The 16,943-nt window shown below is 41.6% G+C and overlaps 1 protein-coding gene across 4 annotated transcripts in view; it reads right to left on the bottom strand.

The window, feature by feature from the left end:
- The window catches only part of KDM3A (lysine demethylase 3A), a 29,486-nt gene extending 15,632 nt beyond the window's left edge, over positions 1–13,854 (bottom strand). Inside the window, exons 1-10 of one of the 4 annotated variants that reach the window (XM_040064444.2) lie at positions 13,776–13,854; positions 12,740–12,928; positions 10,088–10,237; positions 7,828–7,938; positions 6,226–6,328; positions 5,482–5,606; positions 4,941–5,013; positions 4,772–4,860; positions 2,478–2,629; positions 927–1,489 (exon numbers count right to left, since the gene is read on the bottom strand). In XM_040064444.2, the coding sequence (XP_039920378.1) occupies positions 927–1,489; positions 2,478–2,629; positions 4,772–4,860; positions 4,941–5,013; positions 5,482–5,606; positions 6,226–6,328; positions 7,828–7,938; positions 10,088–10,237; positions 12,740–12,910 (1,537 nt within the window). In that variant the 5' untranslated portion in view covers positions 12,911–12,928; positions 13,776–13,854. Of the gene's footprint in view, positions 1–926; positions 1,490–2,477; positions 2,630–4,771; positions 4,861–4,940; positions 5,014–5,481; positions 5,607–6,225; positions 6,329–7,827; positions 7,939–10,087; positions 10,238–12,739; positions 12,929–13,305; positions 13,370–13,444; positions 13,519–13,609 lie in introns of those variants that run through there. The other 3 variants (XM_040064443.1, XM_040064441.2, XM_040064442.2) reach the window with 3 other exon arrangements.
- Positions 13,855–16,943: the final 3,089 nt, after the last annotated feature.

The following is a 16,943-nucleotide window of genomic DNA, read 5'->3' on the forward strand; positions in this document are numbered from 1 at the left end:
TGAGCAGATTAGGGCATGCAGCAACCATATTTCACAAGCAACAGGGACAGAGTACAACCTGGCAGTTTCTCAGTCCTGTTTTCCCCCTTCATGATGCAATAGCTTTCAGCATCTTACTGTAACAGATGCCAAACATTTCACTTCCTCCTACACTGCCAGTGAGGCCTTGCAGGGGATGCAACAGTGACTGCTTGTATCCATGCTAATTATGGAACAGCACATGGTAATCCAAGACCAAGCAACAGGAGACAGAAACACGAAAAACGAGGTGGGTATGTAAGGGGATTCCCAGAATCCTGAACAATCAGCAACACCACCTGATGCACAGCAGGACACATGACACCGGGAGTCCAGCTCCTTAAACAACCACAGCCTTTCCCCTCCTGTCCCATGTGAGAACCTGAAGAGCTCACCAAATGGAAAAGAGGAACAAGGTGGGTGATTTTGAGGCTGAGTGGGTTTTAACTTTTGGTGGTGGTGGGTGGGTTTTTGTTTGTTTTGCTCTCATGACGGTTCTTAAATAAAAGCCCCTCTTGAAGAGTGCTTTGTTGAGGAAAACTTCCATCCCTCACCATGTTTGTAAAATCTAGGACCATTTCTAAAAGGTAGTCTCATTATGCCATCAGCATCTGTATTCCAAACAGAACCTTGTTTTTGTAACTTCTTCTGCAATTCTGTTCTCGCATATATTTTGTAACAACTTACTTCTAAAATTTCATGATTAGTCCTTCCCCTTTATCAGGAAAGGGTGTTTCTCCAGTTTATTGTACTCCCATCATAAAAGAACATGCAAACAACTCAAAATCCCAACTTGCTCACAAAATTTAAATTATTAATTTTGCATATGTAACAAGTTACCTACTTCTAAGTAATCAGACAGAAATTACAAGGACTTTCAAACGACAGGACATTTTCAAAACACTTACTATTATCCTGGACCTTGGCACTTCCAGTCCAGAAGCTTTCACTTTCACTTTTGTCACAAAGAATCTCATTTGAATTTCTTCTAATAAAAAACTCCATGTCTGCGAGTTCATCAATCTTGTTTCCTTTGTGGCTGTTGCAGCTGCTCTGTGATTTAACCCCACATTCACTGAAGGACAGAAGATGAGCATCTGAGGTTGAGGGTCTGCAATCTAAAGTTCGTTGCAGTTCAACAGTGCCACTGCCTCTGGGTATTGCTATGGAAGGGTTGGGATGCTGCAGCTGTTTCATGGAAATGCATTCCTTGGGAAAGTTTGTTGTGGCCTTCACAAAAGGGTCATTAGTATTCTTCAGGTTGGTTCCCTTTTCATTAGCTGAATCAGTCAAAGATGAAGATCTTGAGGTTTTCAAAGAGGTGTATTTACCATTTTGATCACTAGGATTTTGTGTTTGTTCTTTAGACACAAACCCCACTTTAGGAAAGGCTGTCAGATCTTCTGTCAATGGTTTAACTCCAGTATTAAGACAGGAAGGATGAGTTTCCGGTAAGCTTCGTCTACACGTGCTGAAACACAACATGCAATAATTAGGAAAAAACCCACAAACACGTCAAACAAATCAGAGCATCAGCTGCTCAATCTAGCCACATTTAAAGCTTGAAACAAGAAATTCAGTTATTTAATTATGTGCCTTGAGTTCAATGTATGAGTCTCTTAAATTTTGAGTGAGGCTGAACAGGTTTGTGTTTTTCAGGTCTTCTATCTAGGTTTGATATTTTTAAGAGTTAGAAAACAATAAAGCTCTACACCCGTGTAGGCACACACTATCCTCTTTCACAATTAAATAGTTGCTTTCTCATGTTCTCCATGCTACTGCTGAATAACCAAATGCATTTCACTTGCATGTCTGTGGCAAGATTCTCAAGGAACTTCTGATTGGCAGCACAAGTCAGTATGCCAGAGACTGTAAAACCTCTCTCACAAAAAACCTTTTAAAAAAAGTTGTATTTTCTACATTCAGCATGTGAGAGAGACAAAACTAGTAGAAAAGCCCCTCTTAGCACTTCAAATTTGTGTTTTCTTGTCACACTATTTCTACCATTACATGCATTTTGTGACAGAACTGGGGTTATCAAAAGTTCAAAGGCACCGGTGCTCAACAGAATTAAAACTGAGGATCTGTAGTTGGTCTGCAAGAAAGCAAGCACCTGCTTAACCATGTTCTGGTTTTCCTGGGGGCAGGGAAGGAATGCATTTGAATTTGACAAAGCAGGCACCACACCCATGTATCCATTTACAGATGGGTACAATGAAGCAGTGACACTAGCCTGGGACACTGAAGGGCCACTTCCTTAAAGATAAATAAAAACATGGCATTAGGCAGTAAATTACATATGGGAAGGTGGGAAGCAAGGATAACGCTTTTCTATGCTGGTATTACAGAAAAGCAGTTACCACAGCTCTTTAAAATTACTTCAGAGTTTGTTCTGCTAAGAATCAATTATTTCTGGAGGTAAAAATGTCTGCATTATGCATAAGCATAAAATTCCTTACCCCTGAGGAGTTTCTGCACCAAGGTTGGGTGGTGAGTTGGCTGGCAGGGGCAGGCCTGGGTGCCTTTGGTCTTTATTTGCAGGAGTACATCCCAGCAGTGCTTCACCCAGCACAGTTGGTACTGACTGCACGTGTCCCTGACTGGGAGAAACCTGCAAGGGAAATTTTAACAGTTAGGAAAATTCAGGATAACAAATTATGGCTTCGCAGGGTTCACCCTGAAAGGAAAAACGTATTAATGCTCTTCTTACGATGTTTAATGAAGCCAATAAAAGGCCACTCAGTTCATGAGGTGGAAAGACTTTAAAGTGTCACATGAAAGACTGTTCATGTTAATTCATTTCCCCCCAGTCAACAACAAACTTTTTGGGGGAAGTGTATAAAGCAAGTGGAAAGGAAGACAAACCTCCGTTCTTGGTAACTGCCAGTGCAACAATATTTCTAAAGTAACTGCAGTAATTGACAGTCAGAAATAGATTTCTGAGCTCAGCTGAAAATCAAAACTGTGATGTCTGACAGCATTAGAAAATATCTAGATGTGAACTTTCTTGTAGCAAGAAAATCTTTGCACCAGAATTCTAGAAAGTGTTAAGTAAAAAAATCCTACATTGATTAAATCACAATACTAAGAAATCTGTAATTCATTTAGGAATACAACAGGCCTACCAAATTAGAAAGTGTCTTTAGAATAGCAGCTTTTCTGTGGGGGTCCTTCCCTAGCTCCAACATCCACGTTTTACTCCCACATGCTCCACTTACTGCTGGGAATTTACACTACAGGCTCGTTAGCATCAGCTCCAAAATATTTCCTTTTTGCTTTGGTATTACACAGCTGTCAGGCACCAAGTCAAGCTTTCAGAAAAATGCTGCAGATAATTAACTCCACACAAGAAATCGGTACTATCACATACTTATTAACAAAGAACATGGCTTCAGCTAATCACTCCCACATACTCGGTTCCATCAAAATGAGAGTAACAAATAGCTTCTGGTTTCCTTGCTAGAAAGCACACTCACTGTAACCACTTAAAAAATGGTTGCAAGGCATTTTCCAAAGAGTACAAAAGTGATAAATGATCCAGTCCTTTGAAGGAAGGCAGACTGGAAAATGAGAAGTAGATAACTTCACTGCTTTAAGGAAAAACTACAGTAAAACAAGTTATTAATTCAGATCATGGTAATTCTTCAGCAGGGCATTTGGAATGTGAAATACAGTCCACCTCTCTGTGTGTCAGGCAGGCTGCTCAATGGCTGAATTATGCAGAAAACTGAAGGAAGGCAAACTGAGCACCAAAAGCTGCTAAAGCTACCCAAGCACGAGCTGTGGAAACACAAGAGTGCGATCCTTTGCTACTCCATGCTGCCCTGCTGCATGCTCTTCCTCAGCAATAAATACAGGACAGGACACTCTCTTCATTGGGTTTCTTATCCTGTGCTTGTTACCTCATGCTGGTTCTCTGTGAGGTTGTAAAGATTGCTAATGACTATGTCCAGCCATTAGCCTGATATGCACAGCTGACTCTACACAGAACACAACTGCCTCCCTCCCATTGCAGAGCTTCCTGGGGACTGGCTACTCCTGACTAAAATGCAGACTTTGGTCTGAAACACTGCGGAAAAATTACAAGGCAAGTTTGAAGTACTGTTCTTCAGCCAAGCCATGATTTTTCATTTGCATTTATACACTTAAGTTACCCAGATTGTCTTTAGGCCTATGAGAGTTTACTTATCTCTCAGTGATACTTGGCAGGTCACTCACAAAAGAAATAAAAGTAGACATGAGTACCAGAAAAGTCACATCTCCTCTCTGTACTCAAACAGCCTTCAACTGCTGCTTGTGCAGCTTGAATCCTCAAAGCATCCAAGTGCAGCTGAAGGTTTGGATTCAAGCACAAGATAGTTAAAGGAAGAACATGAAAAGCAAAGGTTATAAGCTTCACAACTCCTTTGTGTTTTCTCCCACTGCAAGAATACATGATCAGGCAGAACAACTCCTAAAGCAGAAGGAGGGGGCAAAAAGCACAGTAAAAAAAAAACAAAAACCCCAACACAATCAAAAAATCAAACAAAGAAAAACCCCAAAAACCACAGCCATTCAAGGCTTAGTAGCTTTTACTCCCATTATCACAAGGCAAGGTGTTCAATTCATGCCCAGATAAGTTTGAAAGAACTCAACACACTCTCCAAGGGAATATATTTATCATTCTACTTGCCAACCTAATCCTTGTTTAAGATGTTTTGAGAAGTGACATAATCATTATGTATCACCCATATATAACAGAGCAAGACATTACCTCAGGAGAAGATTTTGTGTGTTTAGCATCAACACTTCCACTGTTCTCAGATGACTTCCTTTTCACACCCCCAATTCTTTTTGATTTATCTGGGAGAGAAGGTGATCAAGATTAGTCTATCAAAAATAACCTACTCAATGTCTGAAGGACAAAAAATAATGGGTCTTACCACATTTTCCATTGTTGTCATATATGATTTCCACATGAATTAATTCTGGATCAAGAGTTTTTAAAGCTGGAATCTTGAAAAGGAAAGTAAACACAGAAGAAGCCATTTAGAGAGGTGGAAGTCTATTTGAATATATTTATCTTAGATGTGGTGGTATGGACTAAGCTTAGACACTTCTAGGTTCTTTGAATACCAAGCTGAATTTAACAACATACTACGTGACAGTGATTTTGCATAAAAACACAAACTGGTGCTTGAGAGCACTGTCTGCACAGCACAGAGAGCAAAGAAACCAAGGTCATGTTTGCTTCATTCTTAGAATAAAATTCCAGGCCTCTCTCATTTTTCATAGAAAGACATTTGTTATTTAATAATCTACCAGCAACATAAACACTTCGGGTTACATTGTTCTGCACTACACTGACACCCATGTTTAAAGATTACATTAAAGATAAATAAAAATGGTGTTGGTGGAGATACAAATAAAAAGTTTGCACTTATTCCCCATATCCATTTGTAAACCACTGCAGCTGGCTCCTACCTCCTGACAGTTGACTTCTAAAGTCCTCGTAGCTGGATTACCATTGACAACAACTGCTGTGAACCACTGAGTAGAAGGGTCCAGGCTATAAATCCTAATTTTTGAACCAATGATATTCTTTCCACCTATAAAATTGGGGGGGAAAAAAAAGAGCTTAAGACAAAGGAGGCAGCATGAAAATGACCACAGTTATCAAAATGAATTTTTCCTGTCCTTACAGTATGACTGTAAGCTGCAATATTTACCTTTTAAAAAAAGTCACTCCCTATATGTGCAAGCACATAACTACAAATATGCTGGTATGAACCCAGTAATTAAGAACTTAAAGCTGGCAAACAAAAGTAACAATTTTAAATTTGACTAAAAAAGGAAGCCTCTATATAACACCCTGGAAGTTTTCATAAACAAGAAACAAACTTGGACAAAAAAAATCAAGTTACTTGAAACAATAAACAACTCAATTTTTGAGACTTGCTACAAGTTTGATCTATTTCACAAGTATCAGGCTGTCTATATGTACCTAAATTATTACATACTCTTTCAAAAGAAAGAAAAGTTTCAAAAGAAACTTGAACATTACAATCTTTCACATTTTGCATTCACTGCTGTGAGAGTAAAATCAGTATTTTTAAAAAGCTTTTATCCCCTAGAACAGATTAACAATTAATTAAGCCAATACTGCAAGGATTTCCCTTTGGACTTGAGCATTTATTGCCAGTTTTCTGCTCCACAGCATGCTTGTACCTTGGACCAAGCGTGTCTCATCAAGGTGTTTCTTAACCAAAGCCTGAATTTCTTCATTTACATTTTGATCATCCTTAAGAGAAAGCCTGGAACTGTCCATATCCTATTTTAGAAAAAAAAAAAAGTTTGCATTCAGGATAACGCTTTTAAGAAAATCCCACAATATTCAAAAAACAAGATGGCAGCAATTCATACAAATCCAGTTCTCATAAACCAGTTCCCCATCAGTTCTAGAATGCTAGACTGGAAGTATATAATTTCTTATCACTAATTTTCAACAAGACAGACTGAAGTGAGCTCGCCAGATCTACTTTAATTCTGTTTTGAAAATAACCCAACTTTGTTGTACTACATTGCTAATGAGCAGGAAGTTTAATTGAACTGTCCATTTTTAACTTAGGATCTGAAATTCTCAGAAGCAGCAGCATATTTGTCCTGAGCAGATGCAAATAAAAATATTTTATGTTTCCATGTATGATAATGCCAGGATCCAGTCTGTCTCAAGATACCATTATAAAATGTTTATATGAATGAAAACAGAGTAAGCTACATTTAAATTATTTGTAATTCTTCAGCATAATGTACGTGTATTACTTTTTCCTCTCAAATTCTTGAATGAGAATTGATTCTGAAACGGAAAGGTCACAGCAAGTTTCCACCCAAGGCTCAAAGAGTGCAAGTAAGAAAAGGGTTTGGCTTTTATCTTTTTGTCCCAGGCTCTGCTCTGATATTTGTAAGAGGCAGAAAATTGAAGAACTAGAAGTCAATAAACTGTTATTCATGATGCCAGTAAAGCAATCTTTTCCACTGCAGTGCTGAGATAAGCCTCCTGCATAAAGAGATCTCAACCCTGCTGTTGAGCCAACATAAGCAAGACAAGCATCTACAACTCAAATTTGGCTTTTAGTGACTCTCCTGTCAGTTTTCGTAAAGGACTTGTATTTGCTGACTGTTAACAAGTCAAAGTAGAACACTAATAATGGCACTACTTGCAGTCTCAGCATGGGACAACCATTATTTCAGATTGTTTACAGGTCTTGAGAACAGTTTCCTAAAAAGGCTAAATTCTTTAGCAGGTACAATTCTTCCAAACACCTGCCCAGGGACAATTCTTCCACCCATCTGTACATAATTTTCACTAACAAACTTTCCTCTGGTGCTCAATAAAGGGACTGTAATTCAACCATCTCATTTGCATTCTGGCCAATTCCTCATTTGTTTATGATTAGCAGCGATGTGCTTCTGTTAAACAGGAACACTTATGGCAGACATTTCTGCAACTCTTTGCACAGTAATGACAGCCATGTTCAAAAGAACAAAGCAAAACTATTCCAGGTTATCTCCAAAATCAACATGCAACTGCTGAATAACTGTCCTAGCACACTCCCTCATCCCGCTCTCCTAAGTGACTTTGTCCTGAGTCTGCTCTAAAGGGTTTTTAATCAGACACATTACATTCACAACTGATATTTACGAGTTACAGAACTAAAACACCTACTAGAAGGTTTTCCCCATCTGAAGTTTGCATTTCGATTACATTACCCTGATGCATCCTAAGATAAGAGATTCATCTTTCATCTTTACAATGCCAGTCAAGGTTACCTTGATGGGTGTCAGGAGGTCTTTAGAAAGAAAAACACATTTCTCTTCCCCCAGGTAGCGCACGGAAACCAGTGATCCCATTCCAGCTTTGTCCACTAACGACTTGTAGGTCTAAAAGAAGTGAAATACATTCTCAGAGACAGAGTAACAAGATCACATCATTTATCCTTTACATTTAAAAAAATTACGACAATTTTGCTTCTATTTCTCTGTTAAGTTACCACATCTACATGCAACTCTTGAAAACAAAGCTAGTTTCCAATAAAACTTCTAATACACACCTAATGAAAGTTACTGGACTCCACTTGAAATTAATTTCAGATATCAGCATGAATTAGGAATTCAGTGCAGGTGGCTATTATTAGCAATTAATCATTCATGTCCACATGAAAAATTTATTAATGTAATAATTCTAACTGCAGATATATTACTAATAAGCTTCCTTATGGTAGACTGGGGAAATAACTAGCAAATCAAAGAATGCCTGCAGCATAGTTTACAATGAAGTTCTCAAAACTTGTGCAACACTGATAAAACACTGAAACTTTAATTTAGGCACATGTGATGATTTGGACAGCCTCACAGCTGCTGTAACATAGCAGTGCAATGATGGTGTTCAGGTATACCAAAGGCTTTAGGAACAGATAAAAAACAAATTTCTTTCAAAACCTTCTGCGCACTTCCTAATGTGTTCAAAATTAAATTTTGTCTAGTGACAGTAACAGATCTGAGAGGACAGGCACCAGGAGCCTGGAACAACAGAAGTGGCAAGAGTAACTCCTCCCTACCTGAAAGGTGTCATCACGCCCCATTTACACAAAGGGAATCATTCTGATAGGAGAAGAAAGCCTTTTATTGATCAGTCCTCCAAAAACCCAACCAGATACTCTTTCCTGTCTTCACCTTGGTTAGGACAGCACTGGCAGAGGAGGGACAGGAGTCTCTCCAGGAGTAGTTGGCATTACAAGATTTCTACAAAGCTACTCCATTTGTCACAAACACTCTCCCTTTTACCTCAACCAATAAGTTGTGATCAAGTTTCAAATAAATTAATCCACACACCTCTTCTGTGACCTCTGCTTTCCTGCCCTGTGTGATGATAAAGGGAGAAAAAGTTTTCTTTGCCAAGGCAAGAAACAGGACTGGCCTACATTTGCTCCTACATCCTCCTTTGCTAAATGAGCTTTGAAACAGGTACCCTGCATGAACTGACACATCAAACACTTCAGGAGGAAAATCTGATGCAAAAACTGAAAGCCAGTGTCCAGTAAGAACTATTTAGATACTTTGAAAGGGACAACAGCTAAGTTTAAATATGAAGATTTCCAAAGCAAGCTGTCAGCAAACTTTACCAGAGGAACTGCTGATATTAATGCACAGCCCAGGAAGTAAAATTAAGGATTTATATTTCCCCCTTCCTCTCCCATTCTATTGGGGCCTACTTCCGGTAACTATCTGCTTAGATTGACTTTGCTTAAGAAAGAACGACCAGCTAAAATGCAGCAATATGAATTACAATGCACACTTTATACCTAGCACAGCTAATAGCATTAAAACACAGACTACATAATCAGCATAATTCATGTTCAGCAAGTTTACATGTTTGCATCCTCCCTTATCGCACTACTTTCTCGAGCAGCAATATCCAAAGTAGTCAAGTACAACTCTACTGGCTGAATACATTAAGAAATATTCCCCATTCACCTCCCCCCTGGGTAATTTGCCTATTCAGCCATGCATGGCAGGTACAGAAAGCTTAGTTCTCTCCTCGTACAGTGTAGCTCAGCTTTTTGTATGCAGAAAATCTAAATCTCACAAATCATTTGTGCCAGGCAGGCATCACAAGAGTATTATTTTTGTCTCAGGAACAAGAATCACCATAGCATTAACCTGAGGCATAGTCAAAAACTTAAAATAAGAACACAAGCTTATCTTTAGAAACCTATTATTTACACTTCTTCTCTTTATTCTTATGAGGAATTTCATGGAAGAAGAAACAAAACCTGAGACTAGAGGGAGAATAAATTAACAACGCACAGAACAGTGGTTTAAGAGAGAAACAAAGTCCTAAAAATGCATCCTTGTGTCTCCCAACTTCAAATGCTGATGAGCTGTGTCAGCTCGAGCTGCACAGAGATTTTCTCCCTTCCCAAGACACCCAGGAATGAGGCTGCACTTGCGAAATCCACGCCGGTGACAATGCCGTCCCCAGAAGGTGGAACTGCAGAACCAAAGTGAGTCAAGCCAAGAGTGTACTTGCCATTGCAGGCCACTGGACAGGAGGCATGGACTGGGTTTTTCTTTCAGCCAACACCAGCTTTTGCTCCACCAGGAATGCTATCATCATCCGACTGTAGACTTCTATCCATCTCCGCTTCTCCCATGATTCCTCATCAAATTCCACACAGATCTACAGAAAGGAAGCAAAGTGAGTGAGTAACTGCCTATAAAATTCAGACACATTCAACATGGAAAAGATAAAACCACCAATTTACTCAAAACTAAAAGAATCATTAAATGTACTTATAATTCCAGCGTGATTATTGCCTGTCACATAATCAAGCAATCACTAAAGCACCCAGGGCTGACCCAGTATTTCATAAGTAAGTGTCAATGTTAACTGGTCTGGCATCATGACTGCCATATAAAAAAAATAGTATTTACATGTAACTTTACAACTTCCCATGCAAAAAGTTCTATGCTGCTTGAGGATATTTAACTATGTTAACTCTGTGGCTAGTGTTTACAAGCAGGGAAAAATACACACACCCTCCCTTAATAAGTCCAGTAAAACTAAAGGACCGCCTACAGTAGTGACACATGGATTTTCCACAAACTCTAGAGCACTGGAATAAACAAGCTGGTTTTTCTCCAGAAACATTTGAGAAATATCAATCCCAAAGAATAACTCCAGCCAATGTATTGAAAACACAAATGACAGTAGGACAGTAAAGGTGATCAAATGATGCAATGTGAAGGTCACTTCCTGACTGCTTTAACTGCCATTTACCCTTATGAATTTCAGAAACAACTACGTAGATTTGTCAAAATGAAAAGAATTTCATGGCAAAAATATGATGGTTTGACCAACATCTCTGGTATTGCATTTCCCTGATTTCAAAGGCAACATGGGAGATCAGCAAATTATTGGGAAAGACCACAGATACAACTTGGCCTGAATACAGGATTTGGAACACCTTGATAGAGGACTCTACTCTCAAAAAAATCATTTATTCTTCCCAAAGAATGCAGCAATCCGGCCTTAATACACTTAACAAACAGAAATCTCAGCTGAGTGAATCTCAGAAACATTTCCTGTTGTTTTATCATTCCTCTCAGGGGAAAGGCAAGTGAAAACACGCACACAAACAGCATTACCACAGCCAGGAGTCATAGAACTAATGGGTGCAGAAATGAACTTAGTAATTTTGAGGTGCACAGAAACAATGAAAGAGATAAGCAAATAACAACCAGAACCAGAATGGCTTGTTTTGTCTACTGCATCAACACTGTGCACACAGGAAAATACAGTGGAGAACATAATTTCAACAGCAGTTGACAGTCCTTCTATACAAAATAAAAATTTAAATAAATACTTCTACTCTTTTACAATAGAAATACTTAATCCCCTCCCTCTCAGTCCATTATTATTTCGGGTCTGTCATGCTTGCGACAGAGCTTCGATAGGAAAGGAGATGGGGGTGCGTTTTGGCACAAAGCCCTCCACACCATTGGCCACTTTGTAACTTCTTTAACACTTCAGCTGGCGAACACATCAAGCCAATTGCTTCTGGCAGAACCGTAACCAGCTACAAAGCTCACAACAGAGTCCCCATCAGCACCTGCTGCTTCTCCTTTGCAGAGAAAGTCCCTTAGAGTTTTCTGCACCAAGAACCTCCTCCTCACTACCAGCACGGCACGGGGCACAGCTCCGCGCCCAAAAATGGACAAAGCTCCACCCCCGCCGCGATCCACAACAACAAGCTGATAAGAAAGTTTACGCTTTCAAGAAAGAGATACATCCGAAGTTTCGCTTTGTTTCACAAGTAAGGGGTGCTTCTTCAGCTAATCAGAGGTCATTAAGTTCTCATTGCCAAAAAAAAAGTGGAAAGGAGACAGTTAAAATGGAAAGAAGGTGCTGATCTTGCTGTCACAGGACAGCCATCGAAGTCCTCTGTAGAAACAAGCACAACGTTCAAGATGCCGCTGCTACAATGGAGTTTTGTCCTTGGGGAGTAAGCGCTCAGTCTATACTCTCATAAGTGCCCAGACACGGCTGAATTCTTTTAATGACTACAGTTGCCAAATAAAGCCCCTTAACAACTCCACAGCCAAACCCTAACCATTGCTTGACTTCCACACAAAATACACAGCTAACCAATTACACTACGCTTGCAACAACTGTGTGTTCAAAAACCCACTTGGTAATCATTAATAAGAAGAGGCCACCATGTAAGAAGAGTCCGAGAGACCTCCAACACCAGGCATGAATTTGGTACGACTTTAAAACCTAAGTACGTGTTCATGACCAGCTGCTCCAAAGAAAAGTCACCAACTCAAACAACATTGGAGGGTTTCGGTTTCAACTCTGGGAGCAAAAACCTTTTCACAAGTGGCAAGTCCTTAAACTACCTTTAGGAAATAAACCACAGGCAGAGTGGGTGCGGCAAAAACCTGCTTTTCAAAATGCCGGTGGAAGAAAGCACATTTATAATTAGTTAGAGATAATTTGCGGCATTAGTACAAGCACATCGGGGACTTGGGCAGAGGTGCACGTTTCCAAACGTGTTGGCCAAGACGCCGTCTCCTCTGCCCCCGAGAGCAGCATGTGCAGAAACGAGTACACACACCCACACCAACTTCCCCAGTCACACTCTCGATTTAGCAGGTCTCTCTGAAAGTTCCCGGTTACCTTCAGGTCTTGTTTGGATATGTCCGTGTGTGACACAGCCCGGATCCTGCCCGACTTCCAGGGCCATTCCGAGATGAGGCTGGCATCCCACGTCCTGTCCTCCTCCTCCGACAGGCAGAGGAACCTCTTCCCTACGAGCAGCGACCAGCTACCCTCGAGCCTCAACACCATTTTAACTCATCGGGAGGCCTTCAGCGAGGAAAGCGACGGAAGGAGGAGAGAAACACACAGGGCAGGGCGGTGAGCGCTTCCTCCTTCCTCTCCCGGCCGCCCCCCCCGCTTCTCCAGCCGGACCCCCACAGGTCGCGCCCCCGCCCACGGTCCTGTTAATCACTACTCTGCGGGGGTGGGTGGAAGAAAACACCAGAAGGTATTTCCAGAATGGCTGCAGCGCAGCTCCCCGGCCATTCCCACCCCCGCCGCCTCTTTGTTTCCTCCTCCGAGGAGCCAGAACGCCGGGCGGCAGCCGAAGGGAGGGAGCAGGCGACCAGGCCAAGCTCCTTCCGCCTCACCAACAACCCGGCCTGCCCACCCGGGCAGACCTCCAGCCCTGCCCCTACCCTCACCTGCTCCCCCCCGGCCCCGCTGCCGGCGCACCCCGCAGTCACACCGGGCACGGGTCCCGCTCCCCTCCACCCCCCCGCCCCGACCGCCACCGCGGCCAAGCGACACTGCCGGCGCCGCGCCGCGCTCACACCCCCTCACCCGTGCGCGCGCCCCCGTCCCACGCCCCTATTGGCTGCGCCGCGCCAGCGGGGCGGGTCCGGCAGCGAGTCCCCCGCCGCGATTGGCCTGGAGGGGCGGGGCCCGCGCGCCGGGCCACACCCCTGAAACCGTTGCTCAGCAGATGGCGGATAAAAAAATAAAAACCATATATCCTTCCGCTTGAGCTCCGAGGGAAGGAGTCCCTCCGGCCAGCCCGCGGAGCTCCCGCAGCCGAGCCCCAGGGGAGGCACGAACGCGCTCTGGGCCGCGGCGCCTCTTTAGGTCGTGCTCCCGCCTCGGGAGTACCGAGCTTCCAGCTATAGCAACTGACTTTAGAAGCGGCGGAGGGATCGAAGCGAGGTCAGAGGGTGTGATACGACCCTTATACGTGCGGCTGGCGGCGTACTCCGATATAGCACAGGGGGCGGTGGCACCTGCGGGGCGTCTCCGCGCATGCGCACGGGGGCGGGACCAGCACCTGCGGGAGCCCCACAGGCCGCCATCTTGTCTTGATGAGGGGAATGGGGGCAGGCGGGTCCTGCGGGGCAGGGGTCAGGGCACTGGGTGAAACATCATAAAATAACAACGTGCCCGAGGTTCCTAGGGAGGATGGCAGGCGTTCCAGTTGGGGTTGATGGAGGTTGTATAGTTGCATCTAAAAGCAAATGGCTTCCAGGACCTCATGCCTTTAACATGAAACCTGATGTGTTTCTACAAATAACAAGGAAAGATGACAGAATCATAACTGGCTTGGGTTGGAAAGGTTTTAGTGCCTCGCTGCCCTCACAGGGAAGAATTTCTTCCTTATTTTTAATCTAAGCCTATTGCCTTTCAGTTTAAAGCCATTCCCAATGGGAGCCAAGGAGTCAAACAGAAAATATTACAAGATCTGGGTGATGGTGTTCAGCAGTGACCCAAAAAGACAAATGTACTCTTCTACTGTAAGACTTTCCCACCAGAGTATGTGGGAGGAAAAGACCAGAAGTGCAGAAAGTACCCAGGGCAAAGAAACTGTTGACTCATCCAGTTTATTAAAAGCTCACGGTGCTCAGCTTGTGCTTTCTCCAGGGTTCCTTCCATCACCAGAGGTGTCTGAGCTTCAAAAACCTCCATCAGAGAGTAGTGGGATATTCCTGCCATGTTGTGTTGTCATCCCCCGTTTCGTCCAAGAATCCATTTCCACTCTTACATTAAATGTATTTTTAAACCCTTTCCAACGAATTTGCCTCCACTGATCATTTGCCTATTACACTTAAGCAAACACATCCATGTATGAAATCAAAAAGCGTAAAAAATTCCTCATGTGCCATGATGAGGAAATTGCTGTCTACTACATGGAAATCAGACAGTCCAATTTCTTTGACAACTGTAGGGGAATCTCCAATGATTTCTTATCAATGAGATGAACTTAATAATTGCTACAGTTTTCAGCAGGGAGAAACAAAAGAAGTAACAGTCAATAATAAATGATAGATCAGCAACCATGTGCAGTCTGGAGAACCACTTGTTAGCTGGCACTGAAAGAAAATAACAGGTATGTTTGCTTCTCAGATTTAAATAATTATTATATAAACCAGACCTGCAATGTGGAATTTGTGATATCATATAAAGCAAGCTAGATGTGAATCTATCAAATTATTTCTTTCGTTGTAGACTTTAGGCTCGTGTAGCAGAGGCTGTACAACTGACACATCACACCATGTAGGTGTTGCATAACCTCATTATTTAAAGCCCTTAGATTTTCTGCAGAGAGAACACTTTGCCTCAAAGAGTAGATGATTAATACATGCAGGAAGAGGGATGTCAGGCTATAATGAAGTAGTATTAGTCAATGCAATAGATCAAGCTGTTGGTAGCACTCCAGTTGCCTAATAGTATTTTTTTTTTTTTTTTCCCATTAGCATCAGAATAAAGGAAAGCTTTAAGGAGAGATTTGAACGACAACAACATGAGTTTTGTGAATGAGCAGCTCCCATATGCAAAGAGTGGCATGGAAGTTGGTCAAAGGTGTTTTAAAATTTAATATTTTAGGTAGGTCCTGGTCTAGAAGGCTGAGAGTACAGGGTGACATAGTCCATTAGTGCCCTCGAAAATAAAGTTACGTAGGAAAGGATGCTAAAAGATGATGTGATCAAAAAGCAGCACTCTGAATGTGCATAAAATAAAATTAATTGGCAGAGACCAGATGAGAAGATGGGGAAGCAGACAGAGCACAAGTTGACAGAAACCTGGACAAAACTCAGTCATCCCGGGTACAAACAAGCTTTTAAAATCCTGAAAGAGTAGAGGTATTCAAACCCTAGGGGCTAAGTAGAAGCTATATAACTGAAGACTTTTTGCTTTTGAAAAAGAGAAGGCAATTAGCTTCTTGGTTCCCTTCCTTAGGATTCTTCATTTATTGAAATTAAATAAGGACCAAATATCTTTCTTAAATTATCTTGCTTCTTTAAAAGTTATAAATTAAAGGTAACTAGTAAAGTCTCGGGTCAAAAAGTAAAATACATAAAATTTAAAATTATGTCTCTAAACATCTCTGAATTTGCTGCATCACTGAAGAATTTATTTCTCACTATTACAACCATACAACACAGGAGAAAAGTATGTTGTTTTTCTTTCTGGTTATTTTATCACCACTCGCAACAGTCTCCACAAAACTAATGTCTGTTAGAAGTATTTTGTGTGGGTAGACACACCTTCAGTGTGTCAAGAGAAATATCAAAATGTTCATAAATAAATTTCAGGCTCACCCTATGATAATGGCACAGCTGTCTCACTGCATTATTTACCCCTGGAAAACACAATGTCTGTTGAAGTACCTGCAAAACAAAGCAGTGCAGTAAATAGGCAGAAGTGATTAAACCTCAAAACAGTGGGTTTCAGCCTGTTCTTCTGCCTGCAAGAACTCTTGAGCATAATTTTTTTTTCCAGCTGGCCCTACCTACTGGGATGAACAGGTAATAGGTAAGCCTTTAGCTCCTATGTGAGAGAGGAGTAATCTCTGCAAACAGGAGCTCTTTAAACAGTAACTTCAGAACACACTTGAATAAATTTGTCCTTTCAGACACCATTAAGTAAAAGAAAATTTCTCTTGTGCTGGGAATCACTGGGAAAAAAAGCAGAAGGGGCTTTGAGGTTTGAATTTAATTATTTGAATTTAACAGTTCAGTTTAAATTGGAATTTAGCAATAAAACTCAATAGCCAATTTTATGCCTAAACAATTGCACATTCAGGCATTTACGCCTACCTCTCTGCATATAAAATCTGGATGTTCTATTCAAATATTTGTGCTTGAAAATTGGCCTCCCACTACCTAGAAGTATTTGATGTCACTTTAAAGAAAGGGACTTTTCAGTCAGAGAAGGGGCTGTAGGTAACATTAGTTGTCCTGGCACTGTGTTCTCCAAAGATGTTTTCCGTATGAGGGAGCAGATTGTTTTTCAGGGTTCTCCTGCATTTTCAGGTTAAGCCTACAAGTGTGTGTGTGGCTGCAACAGGCAA

This window comes from Hirundo rustica, chromosome 5, assembly GCF_015227805.2.
Source record: "Hirundo rustica isolate bHirRus1 chromosome 5, bHirRus1.pri.v3, whole genome shotgun sequence".
NCBI classification, from domain to species: Eukaryota; Metazoa; Chordata; class Aves; order Passeriformes; family Hirundinidae; genus Hirundo; species Hirundo rustica.